The following is a 15,345-nucleotide window of genomic DNA, read 5'->3' as shown; positions in this document are numbered from 1 at the left end:
AAATTATGGATACAAATGTGCGGAGTCTTATTAAAACAATATTCATGTTATATTCTGAATTATTTATTTATCAATTAATTTCTGATAAAGCTATTTTTATGTAATTTTTATTTCCTCAATTTATTGATAAATATTGTATTCGAGTTGAGTTGAGCAAATGTAATGTTAATCGGTACATAGGCCTGTCTTGCTGAATAATAAATTATCTATTAACTCAAGCTTGCAAATAGACTTCTATCTATAAAAGACAATCAATGTTTATATTTTATGTGTGTATCGCAAAGATGTCACATTTATTGCCTTTTTATTCTATATTCATACGACGATTCATATACATATCTATATTTTTGCTTTTATTTCCTCATATACATATAACAAGTCATTTTTTGGTTCAATTGTATAAAATAAAGATGAATCCTCTACTATATTCCTGTTCATATAGAATTTGTTAGTCTATGCATATCCGTGGTTCCCTAATCCAAGTAGGTAGGTACTACAAAATACCAAGCCTGCAGAATGTGGAATAAATCTAAAATAGACACGCTATAATCTAGTGCTTTCATACACAACGTCAACGCATTCTGTCGCTAATGCACTAAAATAAATGCAATTACGTTCAGGTGCATTTATCGGAGAGGTGCCAACTCGACACTCGTGCTCGACACACGTGCCACCGACATAATAATTATTCACAACCATATTTGTAGCGACGTCTTGAGCTAAATAATATGGCTCGTTGTGCATTGACTGTGCACTTTCGAAAGATGAAAATTGTAATCATGTTTCTCATGTTTTGGTTATTGGACTTAAATGAAAATTTGTAAAGTATCAAACGATTGTGTTGTGTAAAAAATATAGACAGAAATAGAGTAACATAATGTTTTGGAAGTAGAAACAAATAAAGAGAAAGGAAATAAATAAAAATAAGTATAATAAAATGTTTATTACATTTTTCTACACATAAATTACATGTTTAGATGTTCAAATTACATACTGTACAAGTGGCTACAAACTAAAAATGCTTTCTTAATTATTACAAAAATATACGAATCTAACTTATTAGAGACCAAACGCATTGACAAATTAAAAAAAAAAAACTTTATTCGCATTCAGATATTGGAATTTCTACCAAGATAAAAAGTATATAAAAATAGTATAAGTATATTACACGCTCCTATATAAATTAGTGTCTAAAAACGAGTACCCACACCTAATTTAACATAATATACAAACTGAAGTTGTTCCTACGAGTCTATAATGTAGTCCACTCTTGTATTACTGTTTGTGTTAATGTTAACAATATAATATAACACCTACTAATTTGTTTTATTTATCATCTTATACCCTTGTTATTGTTAAATAAAATTATTGGTGGGTTCGCTAAAGGATAATAAAAACTAGACCACAGTATCATATATTATAGGGCGGAAAACATTGATTCTAATGATCACTGTATCAACCGTGTTTCATTCATAATTTAACAATCAAACTTGCATGCTTATATTAAAATGAAAAATATTAATATTATGAGCTTATGTATGGTTTTGATAATTTTGGATTACTTATTGTTAAAAATCATATGCAAAAATTACTATAAAATGTCATATTAGTAGTTCCGCGTTTCTCCACTAGATGGCATTCCTCCCCCACTTATAAACACGCTGCATTATTTTTGTATTCCAGCAATTCAATCATAAACGTGTATGAATCATTGAAAATGTAAAAAACAAAAAATAGGGTAAATTAAATTATAATGGCATAAGTTTTTATATTGAAAATTCAATATTTTGCCTTTTATTATTTCCAATTTCAACAACATCGATTACACATATGGACAATTATACAGTGTGAACAAGTTAAGACATTCAAAGAGGTAGTTGTTTTCCGTACATTCTTAGCGCATACTCCGATATTAAGATTAATATCGCTTCACTTCCAGTGATTACTCAAATGTAACCTAAGTATTGCTTTTACTACAATACCAGACAAATGTAACAGTGAAATTTAAACCTTAAAGCCTTAGGTTACACTCCATAATCGCTGGTTATGTGAATATTACCATTAACTATAGCTACATCATAACATACCAAACCAATGGGTCGACTTCTCTAAAACACGCCTCACCATTTTCATAATTTGAAGTACCGAAAATAAACCAGTAATGAATTGTGTTTGTGAAAATGTTAAGATAATTTTTATTACATAAAAATGAGGAAAACTGCAATTGAAAGTTCTGAAGATATAATCAACATGCATAAGACTAAAAATACTCCTAAAGCGAACCTACATTAATTCAGTGATTTGTTATTTCAGACATCGTTAAAATCCACTATATAGCCTTAAATTAAAGGTGCAATAGCTTAGATTCTATTTAATCTCCCTAAGCGCAGTCAGTTCCAATTGATCTACAAAAGGTACAAATAAATAACTAGCAAGTGAAAGTACTTACATACAAATATTCTAACTCTATTGATTTGTATATTGTTATAAAACGAAAGTGCAGGTACCCTATGTGGATGGTAAGCGTATCCGATAAATATCCTACCTTGTATATAGAGGCGGAGGGCTTTGCCCCATTCTTATATAATAGACACAAATAGTACTCCAATTTACGAAGACACGCCTATCATTTGCATAAAGCGTAAAACATTAACGTAAACAATGATTATTATTGTTCGGAATGGCTGAAAAAATGTCAAATGTCGCAATGAGTGAATGGTTTCTATTCTCTGTAGTAAACAAATGACGCAGGCGCGTCAACGTAAAAAGCAACTACATACTAGTATTAGTCGCTAGTAAAAAATATGACCTTCAAATATACTGAAACGAATATTCTAATTTAAATAATCGGTAAAGTTATTCTATGGTATGAAATAAATGTTGTTCCTATAAGTGATGTGATATTGTCGATATGAGCTTATATGTACTAATGCTCATCTCCTACAAAAATATACATTTAAAATAGTATAGGTAAATCAAATATTACAATAGGTTAGTCAATGGGACACATCCTTTAATCCTGTCCAATTATTAAGACCATGTATTTATTAAATATTATATTTATCGTCGCATAGTACCCACAACACAAGCCTTAATTGAGCTTACTGTGGGACTAGGTCGATTTGTGTAATAATGTCCTATAATATTTATTTCATATTTATTTATTTCATATTATCATGTATTAAGACAGTAATATTTTTGGTTTGATAAAACAATCTTTAAAAAAATAATTACAACCGAAGAATAATCTACTTTATTCACAAAAAATTTCAAACTAAAAAATGATCGTCCAAAATTTCTTAAATTACAAGTATTCCAATAACTTAACATAATGTACTTTTCGAGTTTCGAATTCCAATAAATATGTAAGTGTTCTATCACTTCGACATTAATCACAATAATTACTTATTAGGAACATAACGTTATCTACAAAAATATTTCATTTGGTTCTATTAGTCAATTTTAAGGGAATACAATAATGTCTAAATGAGTCGTTCCTTACCTTACTTTCCCAAACCAGTAAAGTCATGCATCAATCTAATAAAAATTATGAACTCTATGCTGGTGAATATGATGATTAATAAAATAACATTGGTTAAATAACTTGGTTGCAAGACGATAAGAGATATTATGTTGATATATGAATCCTATAAACCTATGTAAATATCCAAATCTATTCATTGGAGAAACAAGAAAATCAACCAAATCGAACTGATCTATGGGCATTTAAAAGTATGTCGATTAATCAAACCCAATTTGATAAGAAAAGATGTTCAAAATCTATATGCAGTGAAATTTTACTATAGCATTGAAGAAGATTAGCTTATAGTCATGCTGATGGGCAGTTAATATTTTTGGTGGAAAACTATGAATTACTACAGGATCAAGTAAAAATATGTATTTTAGAGTGCAAGCAAATAAAAACTATAGTTGTGAGTATGGATATGTAAAATGGATAGACAAATAATGGTATGACCACACTATACAGTCATATAAGTCATATTCAGAAAGGCTATGTGAGTAAAATTAGTTCCCTTTATACGTAAGCGCTTTATATGAATATAATCGACCCTATTACTTCATTTAATATAATTCTGAAACTTTAGGAATCTGTAGTTTTGTTAATTGATGGATATTCTTTACTGTATCAAAGAAATCGTCCATTAAAACCGTCTACAAACCAATGACCTTGAAATCCACATAGACATTCGCATATATACCACTTCATTCATACTATACAGTAACACGACAGACGGAAGATCGAAGAACACGACATAACAACGCGAACCCTTACCTAAACCAGCTATTTGTAATAATTTCACGAAGATACCATAAACCTTCAATTTATCATACAACTTTTTTAAACTATTTTATCACTACGAAAGATACATAGAGCTAATTTCGCCAAACGAAGTTATTCGGAACAAAATGTCATAAGGTTAAAAACAAACGAACGAGACAACTGAAGTATATTTCCTGGCTTATCAAAATATCAACCAATACATAACGATCGTAACTGTCAGTCTCTTTCTTTCGCTTTGAATTAAGTGAGATGGCAATACATTTAGTTCGAATAACTTATATGAAATAACTTATACAATGATATTATAAATTCAATGTTATTTAATTTAATCTCTTTCTTATTGTGATAAATTGAATATTGATGTTTTTATGTCCTTCGTGAAATTACGACACCACACGCAACCTCAATCGGAGCCAATACAACAACAACACTTCAAAATTTCTACATCTACCATTCTAAGCGAGGACCGACAAATTTTTATAAATACTTAAGAATAACTCCAAACATTATATTCGTTTAGTTTAAAATTACACTTAATGTGTATACATATTTTATTGTTTATTCTTAATTATTGCTTTGTTTCACTTATTCGTGTTCATGTTGGAATAAATTACTTTATAACTAATAAAAATTGTAAAAATGAAAGTTTTAAATCCGAGAAATAATCTCTTACTTGAAGTTAATATAAAATATTATAATAGTAACCAATCACGTCAGAAATGTTTACAGTAATTATTTAGTATGCAAATTTAAATTAATAGTACTACAATTCCCAATTAAGTAACCCTTATATGATAATAAACTAACTAAGGGCCGATTTTTCAATGCTTGGATAAAACTTATTCGTTGAATAATGTATAAAACTACCATTTTAAAAACGTATTCTAATTGCCCGTATTTGACAGTTTACGTGACATTTTAATATTATCGTCTAATACTTTATTGGACGGATAAGTTTTATCCAAGCATTGAAAAATCGGCCCTAAAACATATAACCGAAATTTGATCGAATTCGTTAAAAAATTCAAAATCTACACCCAGCCAAATAAGCCCCATAATAATAATACTGTTTTCGGTTTACACAAATTTAGAAATTTTGTGACGTAAAAACGTGAATATGTACAACTTAAAAGATAAAAAAATAAAAATAATCATGTCAATAAAAACGAAGAATGACTCCTAACAACAGAGATATAAGAGCCGAAGCTAGTAATTTTTATTGACATGATTCGGATCAACGCAATTCTTAAAATTCAAATTGAACTGTATGTCCTTTGTCATTGAGTACATTTTTGCATACTTAATAAAATCCAAGTCAAAATCTTGGAGATAACGAACTTATTGTTCAGAGAATAAGGTTGATATTTGCGTTGACCCTAAAGAATTTATCGGTACTCTCTTACCTACATATTATACCAACTACTGCTTACCAAACGTTTCAGGCTGCGAACACTTGAAATATTTCACTAACACACCAAATTAAAGCATAAATTCCAACTTCACATCACGTAAACAAATTTGTTCCTAAATATAATAGTATTAGAGTTTATTTTAAAATGAAAGAGATGGTTATTATATTTATGTTATGAGGGCGCGCTCGATGGCTCCATGCTCACTGCGGTTACTTGCATCTGGAATAATACATAATATATTTTTTTAAATTCCTCCTCCTCGTGAATTAATCTAGTTTTTATTGTGCAAGACTGTAAAAAATTAATATATCTGCTGCTATTATTTATTCTGAGTCGTAATGGTAAAATTTTATTTTTATAACATTATTAATAATTTCAATCAATTTACCAATCAGATATAGCGGCTCCGTTCTAGTTACCTTAATCATGGGTTCTCATGGGCTAATTACATAAACCTACTTATGCTACAAAATATACCCCCATTTTTTATTTTGTAAATAAAAAAATGGGGGTATATTTTCCTGGGTCCTACCTAAAAAAGGTAATATTTAAGCTTTTATTGTTATGAAAAAGCTACCTTATTCCTCGGCGATTGTGAGAATACACATTCAGGCATGTCAAGAGCGCGCTCGTCCAATACGGCTTCTAACGCCGCCGCAAGTTCCGAGCTTTCGGCAAATGTACTGCCGCTTTCCGCTATACAAATAACATGTAACTTTATGAATTATGAGTAGAATAAAAGGTTTTTATAAATAATATTATTACTCTCACGGATCTTTAAAAAATACAAACATTACGATTTTATTCCATTTTTTGTCAAAAAAAAAACATCTAAAAAAAGTACTGTCTTTTTTCATAACATAAAAATTACACATTGTATAATGATATAAAATAACGAGAATAGTACATAAGGCAGATATATAAGCTTACCTTGATTGAAAAACTCCGTGAACGCCTCATCGGGTATCTGACTCAACACTGAAGGATCCAGAATGTCATCGGGCGGCACGTGGCCAACCTCTGTTGAAAAAAAAAACAAATTTACTATTAGAAATTTTTATTTGATTGGAACAAATGAATCGAGTGAGTACCCTAGTGAATAAACATAATGATTTTCGGTAATATAAAAAGTACTTTTTAACGACACACCTAAATACCGTACTAACAATAATATTTTAATCTGTTATGTGTAAAACCCTCTCGAACTTATCGTAGCAATATTTTTGATACGAATAATGATAACTTACCAAGCTCACCAGAATTATTTGTCATGTATTCGCTCTCACTGAGACCGCCGACTACCGTGTCTTCAGAACTGTCGTATGATGAATTCGAGCAAGCGTTTATTTCTGAAATATTCATTATAAACTGTCTTTAAAATTCATTTAAACTAACACACTAGTTTAATTTTAATAAAAGTTAAATTTCAAGTTTCCACACACACAAGGAAGGGAATTAAGCTAAGAAATAATAAATACAGCTAGCTAATAAATACAACAAAAAGATGATAAAAAAAAGCTTTAATTAAATGAAATTATAGTATTGTCAATGATCCTTGATGAGTTACAAATTTCGAATTAAATCTGTCCATTTACAGTGAGTTAAAAGCGAGGCACACATACAAACATACAGGTTAAGCTAATATAAGCCTTTAAAAAAGAGATGGAAAATGTCTTTATTTTGATATTAAGTGGACTTGAGTAGTAACATCTATTAATTATGTTTGCGTGTAGGAGCGTAAATTTCAATTCAATGCATAAGGAAATGCAACAAGCGGAATGAATTGTAAATTTTCTTTTTCCTAGATATAAATGTACATAGTTTCTTGTGAAATTATACAACTATGACTATGGTACGGAAAATATCGATTCCATTCCCGATAATACGTACTTATAATAATTGATGATGATTGATATTTATTATTTATATAATATGTACCTATTAGATACGGACTCGCCTAACGCTCTGTCTGTCTATGTTGAGTTGGTAAACTGGGTCAGTATACAAAAATTATATTAATCGTATAAATAAAGAAATAAAAAAACTTATAAGCTTTTTATTTTCACCATATCATTGTGTGTGCTTTTTATGATATTATTGTGTTGGTTTTTATTATAATATCATCATATGAGTTTTTTATCATGTCATCGTGTGACCTTTACAATCCTATTTCTGTGTAGGCTTTCCATCAGGAACATAGCTACCTCCGTATCAGCCGTATCAATTATACGGGGGACCCATGGGCCCCTAACGTGGGTGTATCAAAGAACTAAGTTTAAAAATTGAAACCTTCATCTAAAAAAAGCAACAAAAACATTAAAGTTGTCCTACAAACTTAATACCAAAAAAAAAATTATACGGGTCCCATTCATCACGAAACGCCGCTGCTTTTCATTCTGTAATTGAGTGAGCTTTTTATCATCGAACGTACCTGACAGGCTCTGCGTGTGCACGGGCGGCCGCTTGAGCACGAGTGAGTGAGCTTTTTATCGGATACATACCTGACAGGCTCTGCGTGTGCACGGGCGGCCGCTTGGGCACGAGTGAGTGAGCTTTTTATCGGGTACATACCTGACAGGCTCAGCGTGTGCACGGGCGGCCGCTTGGGCACGAGTGAGTGTGCTTTTTATCGGGTACATACCTGACAGGCTCTGCGTGTGCACGGGCGGCCGCTTGGGCACGAGTGAGTGTGCTTTTTATCGGGTACATACCTGACAGGCTCTGCGTGTGCACGGGCGGCCGCTTGGGCACGAGTGAGTGAGCTTTTTATCGGGTACATACCTGAGAGGCTCTGCGTGTGCACGGGCGGCCGCTTGGGCACGAGTGAGTGAGCTTTTTATCGGGTACATACCTGACAGGCTCTGCGTGTGCACGGGCGGCCGCTTGGGCACGAGTAAGTGAGCTTTTTATCGGGTACATACCTGACAGGCTCTGCGTGTGCACGGGCGGCCGCTTGGGCACGAGTGAGTGTGCTTTTTATCGGGTACATACCTGACAGGCTCTGCGTGTGCACGGGCGGCCGCTTGGGCACGAGTGAGTGAGCTTTTTATCGGGTACATACCTGAGAGGCTCTGCGTGTGCACGGGCGGCCGCTTGGGCACGAGTGAGTGAGCTTTTTATCGGGTACATACCTGACAGGCTCTGCGTGTGCACGGGCGGCCGCTTGGGCACGAGTGAGAGAGCTTTTTATCGGGTACATACCTGACAGGCTCTGCGTGTGCACGGGCGGCCGCTTGGGCACGAGTGAGTGAGCTTTTTATCGGGTACATACCTGACAGGCTCTGCGTGTGCACGGGCGGCCGCTTGGGCACGAGTGAGTGTGCTTTTTATCGGGTACATACCTGACAGGCTCTGCGTGTGCACGGGCGGCCGCTTGGGCACGAGTGAGTGAGCTTTTTATCGGGTACATACCTGAGAGGCTCTGCGTGTGCACGGGCGGCCGCTTGAGCACGAGTGAGTGAGCTTTTTATCGGATACATACCTGACAGGCTCTGCGTGTGCACGGGCGGCCGCTTGGGCACGAGTGAGTGAGCTTTTTATCGGGTACATACCTGACAGGCTCTGCGTGTGCACGGGCGGCCGCTTGGGCACGAGTGAGTGAGCTTTTTATCGGGTACATACCTGACAGGCTCTGCGTGTGCACGGGCGGCCGCTTGGGCACGAGTGAGTGAGCTTTTTATCGGGTACATACCTGACAGGCTCTGCGTGTGCACGGGCGGCCGCTTGGGCACGAGTGAGTGAGCTTTTTATCGGGTACATACCTGACAGGCTCTGCGTGTGCACGGGCGGCCGCTTGGGCACGAGTGAGTGAGCTTTTTATCGGGTACATACCTGATAGGCTCTGCGTGTGCACGGGCGGCCGCTTGGGCACGAGTGAGTGTGCTTTTTATCAGGTACATACCTGACAGGCTCTGCGTGTGCACGGGCGGCCGCTTGGGCACGAGTGAGTGTGCTTTTTATCGGGTACATACCTGACAGGCTCTGCGTGTGCACGGGCGGCCGCTTGGGCACGAGTGAGTGAACTTTTTATCGGATACATACCTGACAGGCTCTGCGTGTGCACGGGCGGCCGCTTGGGCACGAGTGAGTGAGCTTTTTATCGGGTACATACCTGACAGGCTCTGCGTGTGCACGGGCGGCCGCTTGGGCACGAGTGAGTGAGCTTTTTATCGGGTACATACCTGATAGGCTCTGCGTGTGCACGGGCGGCCGCTTGAGCACGAGTGAGTGAGCTTTTTATCGGGTACATACCTGATAGGCTCTGCGTGTGCACGGGCGGCCGCTTGGGCACGAGTGAGTGAGCTTTTTATCGGGTACATACCTGATAGGCTCTGCGTGTGCACGGGCGGCCGCTTGGGCACGAGTGAGTGAGCTTTTTATCGGGTACATACCTGATAGGCTCTGCGTGTGCACGGGCGGCCGCTTGAGCACGAGTGAGTGAGCTTTTTATCGGATACATACCTGACAGGCTCTGCGTGTGCACGGGCGGCCGCTTGGGCACGAGTGAGTGAGCTTTTTATCGGGTACATACCTGACAGGCTCTGCGTGTGCACGGGCGGCCGCTTGGGCACGAGTGAGTGAGCTTTTTATCGGGTACATACCTGATAGGCTCTGCGTGTGCACGGGCGGCCGCTTGGGCACGAGTGAGTGAGCTTTTTATCGGGTACATACCTGATAGGCTCTGCGTGTGCACGGGCGGCCGCTTGGGCACGAGCCTGCGGCGCCGCTTGGGCTTGCGCGGCGGGCGCGGCGGCCGCGCGAGCCGGTTGCCCGCCCACACGCGCTTGCGTGCCGCTTTCTGTGGACGCCCCTCGCGGTTCAGGAGCTCGTAGTTGTCCTGTGGAATTGCAATAGAGTTCTTTTAATGTTTTGTGATAATTTATGTAATACATAGTTACATACATTTATAATACAGTACATTACATACGTAAGTTGAGAATTTTTTTGTCATCCACTCAGAAGTTTTTTAATCAAAAAGTAAACATCTTAAACCTTTTGCATTGAAATTTTCAACTACCCACATTGTAATAAAAACCGTGCAAATATTTATATTTATACAAAATAAAGCTTGAAAGTAGTAATAACAGAAATATGACTAAGTTTTTTGATAGCAAATTGAGCGCTAGGTCGTAGCCTCCTACATAAAGCTCATTATCCACTGACCCGCTTCCACGCGTGCTCCGGGCAGAGCGGCGTCTGCTCGTGCAGCGGCAGCAGCGGCTGCTTGCAGCGCTCACCGCCCGCGAACACGGCCGCGCACGCCGCGTACAGCCGCTGCTCGGGCGCCAGCGTCACGTGCGCGAGGCAGTAGCGCCCGCACGGCAGCGGCGTTTCGCTGCACTTCTCTTCTGCGCACATGTTGGACGCGTTTGCGTCCAACTTGCTGCTCTCGCCGCCTGACCACCCACTTGCTCTGTATATAAGTTATTTTAATTTTTTTTTAAAGCTGCTATAAAAATGACATTTTACATGACATTTACATGACAGGATAATAAACTATTATAACAAAATGAATCGTCGATCAGACGACAATAGATTTATAAGCATTTTTTTTATATATTTTTTGTTACTTAGAGAAACATGTCCAGAAGTATAAATTGAACTATTGTCTTGTAAATGGGTTTTGGTAAGTGACAAATAAATTATTTATGAAGATTTGTCAGTAGGCCAGAGGCATAAATAAAATTATGTATGTAGTTATGTTTTGCGGCAACTATACTTGCCTCAGTTTTCTGCGCTCTTGTAATGATAACGTTGAAGACATACCACGCATCGCCAATAAATGATTCATAGTTTGTTGTGGAAGACGGCAAGAACTTTTTCCATTCAGTTGTTTCTGTAATTATTAAAAACTTTTAATAATACCTCAAAAAATTACATATACTTATTAATAAGTAGTGAATAATGTCCTATCATTACCATCACGAATACAGTAATGTAACTCTTATTTATAAAAAAAAAATCTGAAATTAGAATTTTTTTTTTGAAATTGAAATTACCTTAATCTTCCAAACTAAGACGCATTACCTTTATAAGGGTAGCCAAAGCTTTATGCTCATTATGTTTCTTAGTCAAGTGCATGCTGGTAGCGGTTCTCATGACGTGTCTCCTCATGGCCGCCCTCCGTAACTCCAGTCGTGCGCTACGGGACTCCGCTGCACTTTCTTCTACACATACCGGACCGGAGGCAGATTCTAAAAATATATTAAGTTCTAAATATTTGAGATTTAAAATCATTACCATTTCCTATTGCAAGAGACAAAGACAGGATTCATCCCTCTCCATCCAAAATAAATAGGTTATAATTTTTTTTAATTTTAGCAGTAAAAATTGTAATGTTGCCAATAAATTACAAAATTATATTCTTACATTTATTATTAGTTTCCAATGTTTAATTAATAAATTCTAAGTAATAGATATAAAGTAAGTCAGTAAAACATGAAAAAGTTCATTGAGATATACATATGGAGACGACACCGCCTACATCACTTATGTTCCGCTCAACATACGCCATATGGCGTAACTGCACGCTCATTTTTTATTTGTTTTAAAGTGAAACGCATCAAATATGCCTTCGTGTGTGTTACGATATTGCACAAATAATACGGAAAAGTGCAAAGGAATAACTTTCATCGGTAAGTACCTAACTAGATAATAATTTTTAAAACTTAGTTAGAGCAAAAAAATGGCGCACAGATTTTGTTCGTGGTGTCTCCTCCATACGTAGTAATATTATCTCAATGGAAAAAGTTATGTTTATTACAATATTGTACCTGTAATAATTTTTTTTTATTTTTGAAACCCAATAAAATAAATGAAAATAAATATTATATATACTTAACATATGGATAATTCAATAAATAAAGACTTCTGAAAAGACACATTGTGTTTAAAATGAGTTTTCAATAACATGTAAGTAGAGTTACTGAGTTGTAATACAACATTTGCAAGAGGTTAAAAGTTCATTGCATTTAGATACTTTATGCAATAAAATAGACTTGCATTCTTAATCTTATTATACTTTAGCTGTATGACATTGCACAAAGTGAATGTTGTATTTACTTTTACATTTATATTATTTTAAAATAGCCCGATTTGAATGTTACTCTATTACATTTATATTAAAGGTATAATTTTATGCATAATAAAAAAATAAATACCATTTCTATTCAAACTAACTACATCACAATAAAAATGTACCAAAATCGGGCATATTGTCATCATCGCTGCTGCTACTCTCAAGCTGTCTGAACGGATTCCACTTCTGTGCGTCCAAAGGTCCACATTGAAACAACTCTTCATCGGGCGCGTGCCATGTCTTTATTGGCACTACTAATGCTCTGCACTGTGTTGGTATCCGTTGTAACGCCTCATGCATAATCGGCCCTCTGCCCTTTTTCACTTTCGCCTGCGATGGTTTAACTGAAAGAGATATGTAATTTACTTGTAAAGACAATGTAACAGATCCCATTCATTAATTGTTTAAATTCTTGGTAGTTTTTTTTTTATAAAAACAACCTATAAACAGAATGTACGAAATACCTTATAAAATATGTAATAAGTTTATATAGTTTTGTTTTTCTCTCTATTTCAATTATATTTGAGTAAAGATGTTGAGATAGTTATTTTATTTTTTGTAAACTAATTCTTAATTTAAATTATTAATACCAATTCTTGATTATTTTTTTAATTTTGACAAGAATTCATAGTGAAACTAACCTGTTGATGGTTTTTTGGGAGCAGGTGTAGGTTTAACAGGTGCAATAATAGGTTCAGTCTTAACAGCTCCCATTTGGCATTCAGTTAAACATTGCTCTCGCTTGAAAACATCTAGAAATGTCTCCTGCCCACCCTTACCCACTGAAGTTGTCTTTTCATTGCTTATATTACTGTTAGTAATACTGACTTTACCAGTCTGTGATGTGGTATGACCCTTTGGGCTATGAACACTTGGCCGTCTAATCGCAGTGACGTTGACTTGATTCGTACAATTGATTTGACTTTGATGCTTTTTTACTTTGGTATTTATAGCCTTACTCTCAACTAACTTGTTTTCTGTACTACTTATGTTTGGTTCATAATGACCATTCAAAACTGGTTCCTTCAATTCTTCCTTTATATCGCCATTGGTGAGCACTCCCAGAATATCCAATTCTTTATTTGGACTATTGAGTAGTTTCATTTTGTCATCGACTCCATCAGAGAATATAAAATTATCATCGGTCTGACTGACAGTAATCTCTCCGGCAATAACATCAGAATCATGAAATGTGTATAAATCATTGTGATCTATTTTGAATTTTGTATGAAAAAAGTTATCAGTTAAATGGGGTATATAAGCTTGTTCATCGCCAGAACTATCATGAATGAACATGTTTACTTCACTATTGCAACTTCCAGGCACACTCTCAACAGCCATTTTATACTGGGACGCACAACTCGCATCGGATATATTTTGGGGAATACCACTGAAACTACATGTACAACTTGTATAAGTAATTGTTACGTGATTTCAACATTCGTAATCTCTTTCGAAACTTTATACTTACCCCACATTTTCTGAAGCACTCAAATAGGACATACTGGGTACATTTTACAACCTAATGTTATAAACATAAATAAGTGAAATGCAACAAGGTCATTGGTCCCAATGCTACACTGAAATATAAAGTTGTAGTTTGTTTAATTCTTGAGGATGTTATTTGTTGTAAAATACGTATTATTTTGTTGGAAAACGAGATAAGACTTCTTTTCTATTACAATGACAAATAACATGACATATGTCAAAAATACCTAAAACGATTAATTTACGAAGAATTATTGAATAATTTGTCTGAAGAACGTTTAGAAATAGCAAATATTAAAATAATAAAATTGTCTTATGCTTTTTATCTAGAAAAAAATCACTGCTAAAGCAATTACAAAAAGAGAATAAGCCAACAATAAAATATGCGTCTCGAATGTTATTTATCACGTTTAAACTTGTAACATATATTGGATTACCTGTTAACAATAACAGTACTGAATATTTAAACTATATAAACAGTATTCTACACACAAATATCTTTTTAACGAAAAGCTTTGTTGTACAAACTTATTTCAATAACATCAAAATGATTAATGATTGACAGATCACAGAAAACCAAGTTAACCAGATAGGACAGTTATGCAATGCGTTCAAGTATAAATTATTTGTTATACATTTCGGGGTATGATAAAAATAAAAATAATTTTATAAATTGATTAAAATAAGTTAAAATTATTTCTACATCGGTAGTTTTAAATACTTTAACTGTTAAAAATTAACAAATAAAAAGAAAAATAATCTATTTTGGATATGGTAATTTGAAAGTAAGCTGTCAAAATTCATCTTAAAAGACTATTGGCTATCCCACAGCTGATAGTTCTATTGATTGGTTACCATAAAATAGGGATACCATTTTATATTTACAACCCTTTTTTTACATAATCACTGTATAAACCATGTATAAACACAGTTCTTGTTTTGAGTCGTCTTTTTACTCAATATATTTTTACAAAATTAAATGTCTACTAAGTATACTCAACAATAATTACACTCATTGATTCTTAAATATCAAAATATGAATTTTAATTAGAGTTAAGACTACT

General features: G+C 35.2%; 1 protein-coding gene across 2 annotated transcripts; it reads right to left on the bottom strand.

Annotated features, from left to right (window-relative positions):
• Nucleotides 1–5,291: 5,291 nt before the first annotated feature.
• Nucleotides 5,292–14,836, bottom strand: LOC149480428 (uncharacterized). Of its 2 annotated transcripts, none has more exons than XM_089706794.1 (12): nt 14,719–14,836; nt 14,265–14,373; nt 13,435–14,189; nt 12,916–13,137; nt 11,743–11,909; nt 11,439–11,551; nt 10,879–11,128; nt 10,387–10,552; nt 6,963–7,064; nt 6,646–6,735; nt 6,293–6,411; nt 5,292–5,934 (listed from the first exon to the last, which is right to left on the bottom strand). In XM_089706794.1, the coding sequence occupies exons 2-12, from the start codon at nt 14,294–14,296 to the stop codon at nt 5,887–5,889; spliced, it is 2,064 nt and encodes a 687-aa protein (XP_089562920.1). In that variant the 5' UTR covers nt 14,297–14,373; nt 14,719–14,836; the 3' UTR covers nt 5,292–5,886. The 2 variants fall into 2 exon arrangements, with proteins under 2 accessions (XP_089562920.1, XP_089562921.1); XM_089706795.1 differs by having other exon boundaries at nt 14,265–14,368; nt 14,719–14,835.
• Nucleotides 14,837–15,345: the final 509 nt, after the last annotated feature.

The sequence above is a fragment of the Colias philodice genome, chromosome 18, assembly GCF_061535455.1.
Source record: "Colias philodice isolate Cphi_HAF_F1 chromosome 18, ilColPhil1 Martin Lab GWU primary, whole genome shotgun sequence".
NCBI lineage: Eukaryota > Metazoa > Arthropoda > Insecta > Lepidoptera > Pieridae > Colias > Colias philodice.
Note: the sequence above shows the minus strand (reverse complement) of the source record. Positions and strands in the feature narration are given on the sequence as shown.

Coding starts and splice junctions, on each gene's coding strand:
- LOC149480428 (XM_089706794.1), bottom strand. CDS start 14,296: ATGTCCTATTTGAGTGCTTCAGAAAATGTGGG. Junction 14,190..14,264: donor AGTGCTTCAGAAAATGTGGG/GTAAGTATAAAG, acceptor TTGTACATGTAG/TTTCAGTGGTATTCCCCAAA. Junction 6,412..6,645: donor CACGGAGTTTTTCAATCAAG/GTAAGCTTATAT, acceptor TTATTTGTATAG/CGGAAAGCGGCAGTACATTT.